This window comes from Delphinus delphis, chromosome 13 (genome assembly GCF_949987515.2).
Source record: "Delphinus delphis chromosome 13, mDelDel1.2, whole genome shotgun sequence".
In the NCBI taxonomy this organism is placed as follows: Eukaryota; Metazoa; Chordata; class Mammalia; order Artiodactyla; family Delphinidae; genus Delphinus; species Delphinus delphis.
This window is the reverse complement of record NC_082695.1, coordinates 76189739-76208076: the sequence shown is the minus strand read 5'-3', so window position 1 is coordinate 76208076 and position 18338 is coordinate 76189739. Positions and strand designations below refer to the sequence as shown.

Below are 18338 nucleotides of genomic sequence, written 5' to 3'. Positions count from 1 at the left end.
TTTTAAAAATACTGGTGAATGTTTACTTTCACTTTTTAAAGATATATCTTACACCTTAAATCTAAGGCTCTTATTTCTTTTTAATAAAACTGTCAGAGTAACTTTAATGTGATACAATTTTTAACACTTGGCAAACCATGCAGTATATACTGAAAACAGTACATTCCCTTAATTCAGACAAACACAGACATGGGTATAGCTTCCCTTAAATTGGCAAACCTGCCATTAAGTTGTTCCAAAGATCAATTTTCATTCTTTCCAAAAGATCATTTAACATAGTATGAGATATCTTTTTGGGTGATGAGAGTAGCTTACTTTGAAGGTGTACTCCCAATATTTGTCAGCCCTTTTTCTCTGGACTCCTTTCAACATTATCTTCTCAATGTGTACAGCTGAAAGAAAGAAAACATGCTGACTTGTTCTACAGAGACTAGATACATATTTCAGTTACCCAACCTGACAAAGCCAAACGATTAAGCTATTTATCTTCATCTTTACTACCAGCCTTAATCATGAAATAAAACAAAAAAAACCCAGAAGCACAGCAATGTGCTGTCCATCCATGAAGTAATTTGTTTCTATATCCACTAAGCATGCTGAATGGCTGAAGTCATTTCAAGCACTCTGCTAAGCACCAAAGATAAATAATAAAAGGCGCCTGCAGTGAAGATTATTTTTCTAGATGAAATCTTCAGAACTGTTAATTCAAATTACCACAAATACAGCACTTTAGAGTCATTCAGTTATTTATGCATATTAGGTGTAAACTAGAAAATGTTTTTTGGTTTTTTTAAAATTGTGGGGGAAAAACCCTTCAAAAGTAATATGAACTGGTAAAAATTTCCTTCCAATTGAGAATTTAAAAATTGGTTTTTTCGAATGTGACCCTTAATATCATATAACAGTAACACAAACATAACATTATAATAAACTATGATGGTTCACTGTAGCAACATTTTTCACAATTTATTATACAGATAAAATAGTGATTATAAATTACATTAATGGCTTAAGAACAATTACTCTGAATTGAACTAGATAAGATGGTCAGCTTACTCGTGAAGTAATAAGCAAAAGTGCAAATCCCCAAACTACTCATTTCATACATCCTTCAGTAAAAGTTATCACCTTAGCAAGTAAATCTCTTTACAAATTGAAAAGAGCCAGTCTACTAAGCATAATATAAGGACTTAAGGGGGAAAAAAAAAAAAGATTGTTGCTCACAGTGTAAGTAGAAGAAATAGTCATGAAGATGATAAAGGTCACAGGGAAGAAGTTAGGAAAGTGACTCAACAGAAGGTCACTGTTGGATTCAGGGGACAGGAGATGGAGAAGAAAAGGGAAGGACTCACTCTGCCTTAAAAGAATAAGTTAAAATAGGCGAAGTAGAATATACAAAGTAACAAAAGTATACAGGAAGAATTAAGATTGCTGTAGATCACAGAAGGTGGGCACTGAGAAAGCAGGAAACGTAAGATTACAGAAATTTGCTGGTAAACAGGTATAATAAACTAAGGAGATACCATTACCAGTATTTTGTGTTAACTTTCCAAATGTATAATGTTTGGTGGCCTGCTTCTGGACCAATTTCCCTTGGTGGGTGAGAAATGTTGAGAATGGGACAAAAGAAAATCTCAGAAGCCAGGTTAGAAGCCTTCAACTGCTCACAACTGCTGCAGTATGATAAAAGCCAAAGTGGGGAAGTGAGAGAGTCTGCTGTTTCCAAAAGCTGTTCTATTAAATCATGTGAAGGATGATGCTATTAAATAAAAACCACCTGAACTAATCAATGTTCCAAAATATGAAGCAGCTTTACTTCTAGGGAAGGGGACCACTGGGGCAGTGTGGGTACGGGAACACGGCTATGGCTTCAGCCTTGATTTCAAGTTATACCTGCTGTGATCTATCAGAATCAAGATGAGGAAAACAAAGGAGTATGTGGTGAGGAATGGCTGATAACGGGAGATCCCCTAACCCTCATAAATTAAAACTGAAAAGCATGGACTGTGTACATTTGTTTACAAATTAAGAATAAAGGAAAAACCATCTATGAGTACGTTACAGTTAATTGTTACCTTTTTGATGTAGTCTTTATGGTTTTTTTTTTAATATCTTTACTTTTTTTAAAAAAAGGACCTTCACGGCAAAACCAAACTCTGCTCTAGGTTACTGGTAGGCTCACTGAGCCTGGCTGAAGCAGTTCATTCATGATTCGAGTAGTTTAATAGTCTTGAATAGAAGTGGTAATTCTGTAAACATTTTCTAAACATTAAACATTCACACCTATTTTTCCTCCGTGAGGAAAAATGCATTACACGAAAGGATTATTACTGGAATTAAAAGGAAGCAAAACGACATCAATTCAAAGCTGTTATAACTGAGTGTGATGCTAACTGTACATCCTTCACCCTTCCAAGACCACCCAAGTGGCAGTCAACATTTGCCATTTCAAATTTCCCTCAATACAGGTTAACGGACTCCCCAGATGTGAGGAGAAGAGAATATCTGAACTCTTTTCTTTTCAGGTGGCAATGTCCTTTCACTCCTCCACCCAGTCCCCCTGAAAACTGCATTACTGCAGGAAGAACGGGCTTGTAAGGAATTTCTTCACTCTCTTGCAGTGAGCTTCTGTAAAATTAATTTCTTCAGTAGACACTGAGCACGTTCTACAGATAAAGCACTATGCTAATACTCTGGGAGTACGTTAAGGTCTTTGTCCTCCAGAAGTATGCAATCAGATTTAAGACAAGGGACCACAAGGCAGAACCATGTAAGCATGGGCTGGGACAGGGGCTGCAGAGCCAGAGCCCAGACACAGAGTCAAGGAAGTGGGAGGGCTGGCATTTGAGCTAAACCCAGGACCTGTAGGATTTCTCTACTTCAAAAAGGAGAAAGAGGAGTGAGTTAACCAATGTCAGTAGCGCTCTGCAATCTTTTCGTGTACAGATGTTTTAAAGTTGAGGAAAAACACAGCATACCTTCTCGCTGGGTTCTATGAGGTGCCACAGTAAGTCCATCATGAGGTATCGGGGCTTGTTCCATTAAACTGGCCTCATTACTTTGCATATAATCACCATGAGCAGAGTCATTCTAGAGGAGAAAGAGGGGCACATGTTAATCTATATCAGAGACTAAGAATAGTGAATGCCACAAAAATAAACCAGATTAAAGTCCTACTTTTAATAGCAATAATTTTAATAGCAATTTTTAGAGATAAAATAGGTGATTACACATTAAGAGCAGAAAGGTACAGTGTCAGAGCAGTGGGGAAAGAAGTATCAATATTTATCTTCATTTAATGGCAATATTCTATCCATTATTTACTGTCCCAGTTTCCTGGGACACCTTGCAAACTGCTATTCAGAACTGCCAATGATGTCAATTCTTTACCTAAGTGAACCAGGATCGAAGAAATAAATATAAAAAGATGGTACCCTTTATGCTATTCCCCAGATGTAAGGGTATTTGTATTTTTTATATAATTATGCAATTTTTATTCATTACTTGGTCTTAGTGACAGTCTAACAAGACGCTTTGTTAGCAAAAGTATCATCAATACACAATTCTAAACAAGAATGTGTGTGGACAATGACCTTACTATTAATGTTAAACCATCTAATAGCAACCGGGTGCTCTAAATCTGAATTTGCTCAGCCAATCGCTACCATTAGTGAACTAGAGGTAAGTTTCACCCCAGAACTGCTACTTGGAGTAATGAAGAGCATGCTAATCTTACACACAGCTCTCAGAATTCAAGTATTGTCTTGTATATATTGTTACTCTAACCCACTGGGTAAGCCAAAAATTAAAACAGCTTTATCACAGTTCTTTATCACAACTCACACCTTATCCTCCCCTTTATGTTCAGAATCTCAAAACACTACTCAGACCCAAATTATCTCAGTTACAGGAACCAATTACAATTTTGCAAATCTGCAATAAATAAGATACGTTAATTTTTTGAACTGTATAGAGAAATGAAGTAAACAGAAGACCCTAAACTTTCCAAGAATCCTAATTTAAAGACACAGACACAGAGAATGGACTTGAGGACACGGGGAAGCAGAAGGGTAAGCTGGGACGAAGTGAGAGAGTGGCATGGACATATATACACTACCAAATGTAAAACAGATAGCTAGTGGGAAGCAGCCGCATAGCACAGGGAGATCAGCTCGGTGCTTTGTGACAACCTAGAGGGGTGGGATAGGGAGGGTGGGAGGGAGACGCAAGAGGGAGGGGATATGGGGATATATGTATATGTATAGCTGATTCACTTTGTTATACAGCAGAAACTAACACGCCATTGTAAAGCAATTATACTCCAATAAAGAAGTTAAAAAAATATATTTTGTTCTATAGTCTCATCATTCATTCTGGCCTGTCAATGAGTGTGGGTTGCCAGTTGACACCTCTATTTCTAGGAATAAGGCACCATAATAGGTACTCTTGGGAGCAAAGCTTCAGCCTTATAGTATGTCTTGTTCTAGAAACCCAAGGAAATAAAGACTGTCTACACAGAAACACTTAAGAAGGGGAGCACTGACCTCTTAAGTCAACATCCAACTTTCGAATGTCATTCACCAACTTTCAATATTACTGAATAAAAAAAAAGTGGATACAGGAATTCTTCTAACAATAACAAAATCATGTATTTCCTAACCCAAACCATATAATCATTTAATACAAAGTAATACAACCACATTGGCCTAAAATTGCTGTAAATATGTCAAAAATCAATATAAATAAAGCACTGTAATCCTCTCAAATACTTGTGTAAACTGGAAGTTTAGCTTAATAGGTCAACCATTTTATAGAGAGTATTTTCCACACTGTTCATATGTAGTTCATGAATTAAAAATAACACCTTTAAATATAAATGAATGCAAAATATAAAAGAAACAACAGTTTTCATCAGGGAAATGAGAAGCAAAACTACAATGAGATACCACTTCATACCCATCAGAATGTCTATTATCCAAAAAATGGACAAGTACTGGTGAAGATGTGGAGAAATCGGAGCCCTTGTGCATTGCTGGTGGGAGTGTAAAACAGTGCAGCCACTGTGGAAGACAGTACAGCAGTTCCTCAAAAAAATAAAATTATCATATGATCCAGCAATTCCACTCCTAGGTATATACCCAAAAGAACTGAAAGCAGAGGCTCAAGCAGATAATTAGTACTCCAATGTTCATAGCAGCATTATGAACAATAGCCAAAAGGTGGAAACAATTCAAATGTCCACTGATGAACAGATAAACAAAATGTGGTATAAATACAACTGAACATTACTCAGCCTTAAAAAGGAACAAAATTGACACATGGATGAATCTTGAGGGCATTATGCTAAGTGAAATAAGCCAGACACAAAAAGACAAATACTGTATGATTCTACTTATATGGGGTACCTTAGAGTAGTCAAATGCATGGAGAAGGTAGAATGGTGGCTACCAGGGGCTTCAGAGAGAGGGGAACGAGGGGTAGCTGCTTAATGGATACAGAGGTTCAGTGCGGGATAAAAGAAAAGTTCTGGAGATGGATGGTGGTGATGGTTGCACAACGGTGTGAACGTACTTACTGCCACTGAACTGTACGCTCAAAAAAGGTTAAAACAGCAAATTTTGTTATTATATTTTACCACAATAAAAAATTAAGAAGAATAATTTTATCATGTTGTCTCCACAAATTTTATATTGAAGCAATTGTGTGAAAGTAGTTTGCTTCACAATCAAAATCACATTTTTAAAGCCTGAAGTTACTTTAAAGAACACAATTTAAAAACCAAGTAAAAAGCCTCCTAGTTTAATAAGATAGGCAGAAAAATGGTATTTGACCAAGGACTGAAGTTCGTCAACCCATGAAATATCTACTAATTAAGTTTTCTGCCCCCTCCCAACACCAAGTCTCAGCATGTACCAAAGCTATAAAATCATTTAGACTAAATTTAGAAACTATAAAATTTTAAATTTTATTAATTCAACAAAAATTTAATGCCTCATGAGCTACAGAGATCAGAATCACGGTGTTTATTGGTCCCAGCGTGAACGGTGGTCAGTTCTGCCGTTTCTCCTCTCCTTGTCACGCGTGCTTTGCTCTGCGTAGAGGAAGGTGCCATAAAATCTGAGAACTACTGGTTCAATGGAATCGTACAGGAAGGAATTATGCCCACTTTTTCTATTAAGTTCAGATTCCCAAGCAAATGCAATATAGACGACATGCCAGAATTGGCATTTTACAAAAAGAATCAGGACCAAGTAGAAAGTGGGAGAATTTTCTCTGCTTGGATTAAGAAGACGAAGTTTAAAAATTCTAAGCCGGCAAAAGAATGCACAGGAACAAAAAGAGCATTGGTATGTGTGTGCCCTTCTCCTTTCTATAACTCATTTGAGTGTGTAAAGCTTTTTCTGACCTATGGCGTGCTCCTGGTTAGCTCAAATCCACATGTCACGTAATATATCTCGTTCATTCTAGAGATTGCTCAGATTTCAATTTTACGCATGTAGAGCCATCACAATTACATACTTGAGATCTCTTAAATGTGGAGAAAGTTTGTGAAATAGTCAAGTGACTGGACAGTCCTAAAAAGATTCTTCTCTGAAAATACATCATTAGAACAAAGATCACACTGGTCTCATTTTACATTAACAAAGGTCAAACTGTAGGTTTATTTTAGCTCATCTACCAATGTTCTACACATTCCCTCTTGTCCTTTGATGCGGACTGTACATTTTAAAATACCAAGACATTCTTTCTAAGAAAGAAACAAAAAACAAAAGCAGAAAATGAATTTCTTAGTTTTTTTTTACTAATTTTACTAACTTCAGAAGTTTTTACACTCATCAAATCAGACTTAGAATTTAACACTAGTATATATAACAACACCACCTTATTAAGCTTTTGTGGTAGATGAAAGATAGCCAAAAATACTTTTGATACTCCTCCCACTGAAAGGTGGGTCTAATTACCAACCAGTGGATCTGGGCTGACTTTAGAGACCTGACTGACCAGTAGGATGGGATGGAAGGGATGTTCCTGGATGGCTATAGATAGGTCATAAGAAGCCTTGCAGCTGGGCCTCTGGGAACACTTGCTCTTGGAGTCCTGAGCCAGCCTGTGAGGAGTGCAATTCTCCTGAGGCTGCCATGCCAGAGACCATGCAGAGAGAGGAGAGGGGTAGAGATGCCCCCAGTCCCCAGCTGTGTCTCCAGACATCCTGGAGTAGAGACAAGTCGCCCCTGCTGTTAGTTACCTGTCTAAATTCCTGGGCCACAGAATTATGAGAAATAATAATAAAATGGCTGTTGCTTTAAGCCACTAAGTTTTGGGGTAATCTGTTACAGTTCTAGGTTTTAGATTCTCTTCTTTAAATAACCAGGATTGTACCTAAAGCATATGCTATTATTTAAGCAAGATTCATAGAAAGTCTTCCTTTGAATGTCAGAAAATGATTCATTATTAGAAACATTACTGAGATGTCAAATTTCATCTCTTTTGGTAGAAGAAGAGGGAAGAAGCTGAGGCGAATTTAAGAATTATTGTCTGTCTCTTTAATTGAGAGGATGTGGTAGAAAAGCAGATATCTGTCTCATCTTTACTCAATGAAACAGTATAACCCAACCCAAAGAAATGCCTTGAATCAATCTATAGCATCTGATAAAAGGCAAGTTCTGGTGTGAGAAGAAACATGGATGGTAAATGTATTAAAGTTATGCCGCAAAGAACAAAACTGACCCAACAGTGCAGAAAGGAGGGAGCAATGAATCAGCAGCTTAGAAACAGTATGCCATTTGGGTTTCTGCTATGGATTTCAGTATGGATTTCTGCTATGATCATGGACTCACTTCCTATGTAATTTACTGTTTAACTAGAAATGTGCGAATAAGGTGATTCAGCAAGACGAGTGTGGTAGAATTCACTATGTTAAAGCATGGGTAAGCGCACTCTAGTTATTGAATGTGGGAGGAAGTGCTAAACTATGTACTGAATCCGTGTATACACTTTGCCATCACAGCCCACAGACCAGACCTGGCTCTGTTAAATTCTTCCTAACATGACATCTCTGAACTGACAGCGGCTACCTGTGTAGAGCAGGAGTGGCCTGGAACTGGGTGCATCAAACAAAGATGGGAGTGGGAAACTTGATTCACTGTAACTTTCTATGTATTCTGGGGAACTCTGAATTTATTACAAATAAAAAACATTAAAATTGTCGATGTCATCATCTTTTCTAGAGAACTGCTCTTGTAGGATGCACAATTAGGGAAGATCTAGCAGAAGAACACTGATACAAAAGCCTACTGGGGATGAGGGGAGTATAGAATGAAAGAAGTGAGGGCAGCAGTTTTTACCTGGATGTGATGTTTACGAAACTCCCTTTGTGTTTCTGCTCTTTGAACCTCAATGGCGCCATCTGTAGCTGATAGGTGGACTGGTGAAAAAATATAAACTGTATTGGACTAGAAAGGTATAGAATGCAGGGAGTAGTGGTAATGGCTTCTGGCCTAGACCAAAGCTGGGGTGCCCCCCTCTTTAACATCAGCGTCTGTTTCCTTTACCAACCTTCTGCTCTCCTACCACAGAAGGGGAAAGACCTCTTCTTTTACCCTAGAATTAGGAGGCTGAACAAGAGCTGCTACATCCCTGGGCTAGCAGCCCCCAGATTTTTAAATCCCCACTTTGCCAGAATGTTTCTTGGGTGAGTTGAAAAGAACGCACCCATGAGCATGGGTACAAAAGGATCTAACGAGGATGTGTCTCTCCTCCCTAGCCCGTATATGACCGAACTGCCCTCTCCTACACAGCCCCACCCCACAGGAGACACCAAAGGATCTTGGTAGGAGGTGAGCCTGGGCTCAGGAGCCTGACCGCCAAATGGCCCTGCACGGACTTCTAGCTGAAGCACAGCCTTCACCCCCAGTGGAGAAATGTTCCTGGGACCATGTGGAAATTGTAACTTATAAAGCTTATGAAGCATCCTTGACAGAAAGTGACTTATAGGTCGGTAATTATTAGTGTTGGGAAACACTGCATTAGGACTTGTGTTCAATACCAACTGGGAGAACAGGCACCTTCCCCAAACTAACAAAACCACTCAACATCACCCTCTCTGTAAGTGTTTGATCTCTTTCCTGAGGAAGTCTTCTCCAAACACCACAGCACTGTGGCTGACACACGACCATGCTGTTCCTTCCAGGACCACTAGAGAATTTCAAGCATTTGATACCCAAAACAAAAATCAGTTATACTGAGGGAACATTATGCTTCCTAACGCTCCCAATTTAAACGTTCCTAACAAGAAACATAAAAACCCCACAATTCTTAGATTATAAACTGCTCACTTGAGTGACCAAAGTTTTTAACTTTCAGATCATAAGCAAGGTACTATCTCAATTCCACATCTGGCTCCCACCACCCCTCAAGCAAATCACGGATCAGAGATCAACACTGGGCGACAGTAACTACGATTACCCAAACAATAATACAGTTTGTAAGTTGTGACTTTCTCCATCCTATCAAAACATCACCCATAGGTTTGCACCAATATGCACCCCTACACACAAAAACTTAGTTAATTTAGGGAGTGCTGTACATAACACACGACCTGATTTTGAAAGAATAATTAATAAGCACAACTATTCAGCATTCACTCATTGAAGCTTCAGTTCAAATCTATACTGTTCCATGCTTTCTACCTAAAGGAACAATTCCTTCTATTATTTCCAAAACAACTGTGCCTATACTACATGGCTGCAAGTAACCATAAGGTAGCTGATAATTCACCAACCCCCCCCCCACCAAAAAAAAATCACTTCCTGATGCACTTTGTCTTACAGCAATTAATCATAATGGTATTTTTCAGAGCTATATTTTTGTTTGTTTGTTTTTTTGTTTTTGTTTTTGTGGTATGCGGGCCTCTCACTGTCGTGGCCTCTCCCGTTACAGAGCACAGCCTCTGGACGCGCAGGCTCAGCGGCCATGGCTCACGGACCCAGCCGCTCCGCGGCACGTGGGATCCTCCCGGACCGGGGCACGAACCCGTGTCCCCTGCATCGGCAGGCGGACTCTCAACCACTGCGTCACCAGGGAAGCCCTCAGAGCTATATTTGAAATATCCTAAGCATACGAAATTTTGACTGAACACTTACAATATATGCAATGTTGACCAAAAAATGAGACGTGATGCCTGAGTCTTTGGGGAACTTATAAAATTGACCTTCCCTCCTGGATTTTAAGTTAAAAATAACTCAAAGTAAAAGAAAAAAAAAAAAGAATCATAGGATACGTAGCGAAATTGTAACACAGAATATACACGCTACTGGAATGCAGAGGCAGTGAAGAGTCTTAGGAGAAGATTACCACACGGACAATTCCAGAGAACAACATCCAAGAGGTGATGGCATGAGTCAGCCTTGAATAAAAGAACAGACGTGAGAGGAAGGAGCAGAAGAAAGATTTTGAGTCCAAAGACCTAGTAGAGACCACGTCCCATCAGTCACTGTAAGAAAACATGGTATGATTAAATATTGCTTTAGGAAGATGTATCTGGCAGTGGTATCCAACAGGTAAGAAGTGGGAAGGCTGAAAGCAAGGGAATCAGAGGTAAAAGTCCCAAAACAGAATGGTGTCAGCAAGGATGAGAAAAGGGGGGATCCAGCATATGAGGGGTGGAGAGGATTAAGATTATCAAGCAAATCAGAGTGACTAGGAATATGATGGTACCATTGAGAAAACTGGATGAGTCTGGAAGATCTTTTTTTTTTTTTACAAATCAGTGATGCATTCTTTTCATACATATGAATTTAAAGTGACAGTGAACATTTCAGGGAGACACACAAATTTCCACTTGCTCCCACTGCAACCAGTTTCTTTCATCTGACCTTCAAGGCCCTCTGTAACCCAACCCCTATCATCTCTTCAGGCTTCTGCATTTCTGTTCATCCACTGCAACCAAATTGTGCTATCCACTCTTGGAACCATCAATAGACAGATGGGTTGACCTATCTCACTCGTGTTTACCAAGCATTTTCATGTACGTTATCACGTTCATCTTCACGGCAGTTACATGCAATAAATGGTGATGAGATCCCTATTCAATACTAGGCAGTCTGAAACGTGAAAGGCCAAATAACTTGCAAAAATGACCTCTTCAAAACCTAAACCTGACCTCAAATGATTTCTTGAATGAGCATTAAACAGGCCCAATGAACTAAGACATTTAGAAGGGCATTAAAGCCAAATGTTCCCTGGAGCATAGGAAGAACAGAAGGAAACGGACTACCGAGCACCCAGCAGCTCTGCCACCTGTAACATAAACACCCGATTAGGCACTTCCCTTCTGGAGTGACTGTTTACACAGCCTGGATGAAGGTGGCTTGTGTAACAAAGCGCTCTCTGTGAAGAAAGGGAGTGCTGTGACAACACAGTCCTCCATAATGGAAAACACGGTTGATAAAAGTGAAACTCAGTCTGCTTTGAGGGTAGTTCAGGCTTTTTCTGCTTTTCTTAAAAAAAAAAAAAAAAATTAAGCTTAATATTTCTCAAGAATAACAAAAATATTAAATATGCTTAAACATCAGCCAATTTAATAGCTTCTATAAAAATGTTTAATTATCCATGGATTCCAGGCTGCACTCTGAAATAAACGAAAAATTACATAACTTAACAAAACTGCAAAATAGCTTTACATCATCCTAACTAAATGTGAAAAAGATTTAAGCAGATTATGGTTGCACGGGAGTTCATGATAACCCAAATTCAAAATATGTATTTTCTCTATTCCCATCCCCAAATCCAATATGGGGAAAATACATATTTTAATGATTTGTGACCCAGAGAAATGCTTCCTTTGGGCTTATCTGTAGCATACCAGATCTTTACAATGTAAGAATTAACAAAACTGCCCCAAATGTGTCTCATACATCAGCTTAATTACTTAACCTTCCTGAACACCAATCAATTTAGAGGTATGGTAATAGAGAATACAGAAAATACTATTATGTATAGACTTCTATTAGGCTTAAAAAAAGAAAAGAAAAGAAAAGAAAACCTACTCCTGAAAACAACTGATGTAACAATCTGGATGGCTGCATCTTAGTGGAAAAGAAAACGCACTGAACGTCATTCTCAAAGAATTTGTGCTCAAGACAATGTGAATTATTTTGCATCATATCCCCTTAATTCAATCACCATAACCTTAAAAATAAGTTATTATTCCCATTTTACAGATCAGAGTGAGGCTCACGGATTTAAGTGTCCTGGTTAATATTACAAAGTAAGTGGCAGAGCTGGAATTTAAGCCTCCAAGTCTAGTGCTATACTAAACATGGCTATCACTCTTCAAGGCTTTGATAGCCTCTACAACACACTTCCTGTCCCCTATCCCATAAAAAAACCCCACAAAAGGTAATTAAAAACAAACGATATATATTACATTAGTTAATTTGCAGAAAAATTAATGGTATATTAACTTACGGTATAAGTGAGATTTTCCCTGAGTTCTCCTTACCTGAGAAAACCACTGCAGAGAAAAATGTAAGTAACTGGAGGAGGATACCCAATAGCTCCCATTTGCTACTAAAATAATCACTGCTTAACTGTGATCTTCTAAAAGCCTCTCCCCAAAGGCATTTATTAAGTGAGCTGTTTGTATTCTTTGCTGCAGCCAAAGCAACCTAAAACTTCCCGTAAGTCATGGCTAGTATACCCTTACTCTAACAGAGAATTAAAAGACGATTAGCTCTACTTCATCCATTTAATATAACTGATGCTTAAGACACTAGTGAAGAAATACAATTATTCCTAAGCAATGAAGAAGTTACAAGTATGGGTCTGAAAGGTTACTTCCGGGGCCAAAAAAGGCTGCCACAAGAACTCCCCTTTGCCATTCCCAGAGTGCACCATGCAATCCACAGGGTTCTTCGCTCGATCCTTCAACTCCGCCTCGCCCAGCGAAGGCCTAAGGGACACCCCCTTGGAAGCGCGGCCCGTCCTCAGCCCGCTCCCTCGGGGGCGGGCCCAGCGCCAGTCACGTGGGAGGCGCGCGGCCGCCATCTTGCAGGGCGGGCGAGGGGAGGAACCCCGCAGGACCGGCCCCCAGTCGCCGTCCGCCGGTCCGCGGCGGCGCGTGACCGCGCGGCCCTCGGGCGCGAGCCTCGGGCACCTCCCTGCAGACTCGGAGGTGGGCCCTCCCTCCCCCTAGTGCATCGACGGTGCAAGGCCGCGGTACAGCTGGGTTGGACTGCAGTGAACAGGGATTGAAATCAATCCACCCCCATCTGCCGCCTCTAGAGAGCGAGCCTGGGAGCAATAAGATCCGCGGAAATGTCTTCAAGTCCATAACAAGCCACAGCTGAGGGCCTCCGAGTCCACGCCAACAAGCAGAAAGTGTGGGGCAGTAACAATTTAGTGAGACTTAAGTGACTTGTTACGGTAACCCTAAACAACTACTGGAGAAAAAAAGTTCATCACAACACCAACGTCTAGAAATAGCTTTCAGTGTCACCTGTAGTGTGTGTATCCCCTATTATTTATTCCCCCACTTCTACTGATAGCCACAGCACAAGGCACTGCCTGAGAAGTAATGATGTGCTGAAATTAATGGCAGGATGCCCAGCCTCACTCTGTCCACTCTTCCCAGCACTCACTGGTTGCCAGAAAAGGCCACACACTGCAGTCACGATAAAAATTTCATTACTGTGGTTTTCGTGCTTCTCTCTCCTTGTCTAGTCACCTTCCAACACATTATAAGCAAATTTTAAAGGCAAAAAAAAAAAAAAAGACTCAGCTTTAAAACCAGAAATCGGTTACCCTTGTTGGAATGATACGAATGGAATATAAACTGCTCCACTGTGGGACATTTTGATTATATCTACACTCTAAGGTTATCTCTACAATATATACTATTACAAGAAAACAATTTTTTTAAAGATATATAAGTACTGCTTCTGAGTTCAGACTTGCTTCTCTAAATTTAATGACGGGTGCAGGATTTTTTTGGAATTATTTTAGTGAGTAGGCTGAAGAGTGGTAAGGGCTTATACCATCAGTATACACAGTTGCATGCTAGTAGTAGACATTGGAAAATATTTCAAGCTCACCAAGAAAATTCTGGATACTAGCGTTACTACATCTGAGTTTGATAAAGTATGTCCTAAAATGTGAGTTAGTCACTTCACAGAAGCCTCGTTATAGAAAGGAGGGGTTCAGCCTAGATTATCCCTAAATCCCTTCCAGCCCCCAAATTCCTTTCATTCTATGGGTGCTGGGTCCACACAGCCATTAGAGAAATACAATGCCCAGTTTAAATTCCAAGGTATTGAACGTCAGCAGATATATAAGTTTAATTAACTTTCAAGCAAGGAGTGAAAAAACTCCCCCTTTCCATCCTGGAGATCACCTAAGTTAACACGGCATCCAAATAAATACTTTTTAAATAGTTGTGAACCACGAAAATAAACTTACTGTACAGGTTTTACTCTAAATAAAAGCTACTACTCCATAAGATTGTGACGCTCAAGGACTTTATATTGGGCCTAGATTATTATTAAATTGCTTTCGTGGCCAAATAAATTAATTTTCTTTAATGTTTGCGACAAATGACTTATCTTAATTCTCGTCTTCTACACTTTGGTGTTTAATAACTTTTTAGAAAACACTTATGCCTCAGTAAAGGACCAACAAACATCCCCGTACTCAAATGTGTAAGCACGGCTCAAACCCGTTAGAAACTAGGACACGCCAGAGGCAAAGAGCATAACCAACCGCCCCAGGAGGGGTTTCTTTACCCAGACAACCAGCGCTACGACTTATCTAATTTGAGTCATTTCGCGGGTCTCCACATCTGACGTTTTTCTGGGAACATCAAGTTCCCTGAGCAGGAGCCAAAGACCCTACGACTCCCTCTAACTCAGGCATACACTGAGCAAAAAGAGCCCCTCTGTATCAAAGACAGGGCCACACGCCGGGAGCGCACCTTTAGGACGCCTCACCGAGGAGCAAGGCAGAGCCTTACAACGTGTGACCAGAGCGCCAGGAGGCAGGAAAGGGAAAGCTCAGCCCAGGGCTGACTGCGGCCAACACACAGGCTCCCCTAGCGCTTCGCCTTTCCCAGCACGTCGAGATGCTCAAAGCCAGAAAGGTCCCGAGACCCTTCATCCGACAGGGGGACGGGGCTGAGCGCTCCATGTTTTCCGTGGCAACTCCGGCACGGAAGAGACTTCTAGAGCATTCTGTTATGGCGGGTACCCGTGTGTGTAGGGGCGGGGGGGTGGGGAGTGCAACTGAGCGGCCCAGCAAAACGCAGATTAGTGCTCTGGGGCTGGGAGCCTGGGCTGGGGATGCCGAGCCACCTGCGCCGGGGTGAGGCTCGGTCAAGGGGCGTCCGAAAGGCAGGCGGGGGAGGCCGCCCCGCGGGCGTAGGGAGGCTGGCGCGCCTTACCTGGGCCCTGGGGCCGGCAAAGTTACACAGCTCCGCCTCCCCGTCTTCGGGGCTCCCGCGGAGCGCGGTGCGGAGCCTCTCCAGGTGCTCCCTCAGGGTGACCCGCTGGTGGAAGGAGAACGCCGGGTGCAGCGAGGCCATGGTGAAGAGCAGCAGCAGTTCCTCCTGGGCCCTGAAGCCCAGCCCGCCGCAGGGCTGGGGCTCGGCGCCGCCGCCTTCCGGGCCGGAGCCGTCCTTCTCGGCGTCCTCCTCGTTGTCGCCGTCCTCGCCGGGCTCGTCCTCCGCGCCGCCCCGCGAGCCGTCGCCCCGGGCCGCGCGCAGGCTCTTAAGCACCGAGTCCACCTGGGGCAGGAGGCGGTGCAGGCGGCCGGCGGCCTCACGGTTCTCGGAACCCAGCAGCGCCAGGTAGACGATGAGGCGCGAGCGCACTGCGGGCTCTCGGAAGTCGGCCAGCGGCCCCGGGTCCGAGAGACCGTTGGCCTTGGCCTCCGAGTCGCGCAGGTAGTGGTAGTCCTTGCGCGCCAGGTCCTCCAGGCACGAGCCGAGGAAGCGCAGCTCCAGCGGGTTGCACAGGTCCAGCAGCCCGCACATGAACTCCAGGCGCTGCGCCGAGCCCAGCACCAGCCCGAACCACTCATACACCCGCTCCTGCTCGCGCAGCGCCGCCGTGGGCCCGCCGCCGCCGCTCGGCATGCCCGCCCCCGCCGCCGATCCGCCAGCAACAGGCTGCCCGAGCCCCCCGGGTGGCGGCGGCGGCGGCGGCGGCAGCGGGGGGCCCCGCGGCGGGCCCGAGAGCGGCGGCGGCGGCGGGGGTCGGCAGTCGCGGCGGCGACGCGGCGGCGCCTTAGCGCCTGGCCGCGCGTCCGCCTCAGGCTCCTCCGCCTCGGGCGGCGGCTCCGCGGGGTGCGACGGCTTCAGCGGCAGCTTCATCCTCAGCATCCTCGGCTAAGGCGGCGCGGACATGCGAGCGGGGGCGGGAGGGAGGGGCCAGGAGGAGGGGCGGGGGCCGAGGCGGCGGTGCGGCCGTCAGGAGCGGGTCCCCTCCATGCCGCCGAGGGAGGGCCGGGGGCGGGTCTCGGCCGGCAAGGGGGGCGGTGGCCAGCCGGCGGGGTCGCTGGCGTAGTCTTCCCGGGCCAGAGGCGGGGCGTGCCCGCAGTGGCTCCTCCCCCTGGGCTCCGCGCCGGCTCTAGGAGCCCGGGTGCGGGTGGGAGCGAGCAAGCGAGCGAGCGTGTCCTCCTTCTGCCTCCCTCTCCCGTCGTCCGCACTGGGCTGTGGCGGCGGTACCTGAGCGGTTCCCTCGCGAACTGGTGCGAACCGATCGGCTGGGAGAAGAGGAGGAGCGGCTAGTCGGGGCGGAGACGCTTGCGGGCTCCACTCAGGCACTTCAGCCAATCAGCAGCCCGAACCAATGGTTGCGTAGATCTCCCCGCCCCCGAGGCCCGCCTCTCTCCGAGAAGCCACGCCCAACTGGCCTTTAGGCGCCTTCCCTCTGGACGGCTTCCGCGCGGTCCTAATGTCTGGTGGTTGCTGCGGGTCGGGGGGAGGACGCTGTGGGACCGTGGGTGGCGGCTAGATGGGCAGGAGCGCGGCGAGGAGGGTGCAAGCCCCACATGTGAGGAGGGAGGTGGGGAATTGCACCTTTTCCAGGGGCCCGAGCACGGCTTGTGACTACCGACTCTGCCCTACCTCCTCATGGGGGCCGCCGCCCCAGAGCGCCGCCGGGTTCCCTTCGCGGCCGCGTGGTACGCGTCCCAGGAACCGGGCTTCCTCCGGAGGGAGCGCGCTAACCCGCACTTCTTCGGTTCACAGCCCGGCCGACTGTCTGGAAGTCAGCGACAGGACAGTTCCCACCGCAGCTTTACCGGGATCTCTGTGTCGGCTCTCCGGATTGCGGATCGGGGAACAGGGTGGGGAAGCTGGGCTGCGGCTGTGGGTTGGGGGGCCAGGACACCTCGATCCCGGGCGAGCGCTCACCCGGGGCGCGGGCGGCACGGGTCGACGCTGGGGGCGCAGGGGCGACCCGACCCACGGGAGTTCCACGGCCTCTGGACCGAGGCGGGACGCTCGGGTGTGGACGCCTCTGGCCTAACAGTTGCCTCTGGTCTGTAACGCTCTTTGGAAATTATTTCCACGACAGTTAGCAAAAGCCCTCCAAAGCCCCCATCTTTGGGGGATTATTTTATTTTCTACAAAACGTAATATTTTGAATTCCCATGCCGGGAACAGGCTTTCAACTTTTTTTTTTTAAGTTTTCATTTTTAATGTTTAAAGACCTCCAAAATCTCTTCCCTCTCTGTTTGCTTTTTTTTTTAATTTATTTATTTTTGTTTGTGTTGGGTCTTCGTTTCTGTGCGAGGGCTTTCTCTAGTTGCGGCAAGTGCGGGCCACTCTTCATCGCGGTGCGCGGGGCTCTCACTATCGCGGCCTCTCTTGTTGCGGAGCACAGGCTCCAAACGCGCAGGCTCAGTAATTGTGGCTCACGGGCCTAGTTGCTCCGCGGCACGTGGGACCCTCCCAGACCAGGGCTCGAACCCGTGTCCCCTGCCTTGGCAGGCAGAGTCTCAACCACTGCGCCACTAGGGAAGCCCCTGTTTGTTGCTTTTTAAAAACCAATGGAGCCTAAGTTTTTACGGTCCCACTGGATCTTTTGAGGGTTAACTTTAAAAAGGTGGGTTTTAAAAAAAATCCTTAATGTTTTAAATTAGGAAGTCCTATTATAGCTATATTGTGGCAGTATGTAAAAAAAGAATCACTTTTTACGAAAGTCTTTCTGAAACTATTTGGACATCTGTTGGGAGAGCATATGCTGAGCCCTCTTTACCCCACAGCTTTATGCCCTAAGAAGCTAATTTATAATTCAGTAAAAGGCTGAACTAAAGCCTAAATCAGTTTCAGTGATAAAATA

At 44.4% G+C, this 18338-nt stretch overlaps 1 protein-coding gene across 2 annotated transcripts in view; it reads right to left on the bottom strand.

Moving 5' to 3' along the window:
- Positions 1-16462, bottom strand: part of ZCCHC2 (zinc finger CCHC-type containing 2) — a 52951-nt gene extending 36489 nt beyond the window's left edge. For both annotated transcript variants that reach the window (XR_009521784.2, XM_060029175.1), the window contains exons 1-3: positions 15434-16462; positions 2979-3090; positions 316-392 (exon numbers count right to left, since the gene is read on the bottom strand). Coding sequence is in view for 1 of the 2 variants with exons in the window: in XM_060029175.1 (XP_059885158.1) it covers positions 316-392; positions 2979-3090; positions 15434-16372 (1128 nt within the window). In the remaining variant the exon portion in view is untranslated. The remainder of the gene's footprint in view (positions 1-315; positions 393-2978; positions 3091-15433) is intronic.
- Positions 16463-18338: the final 1876 nt, after the last annotated feature.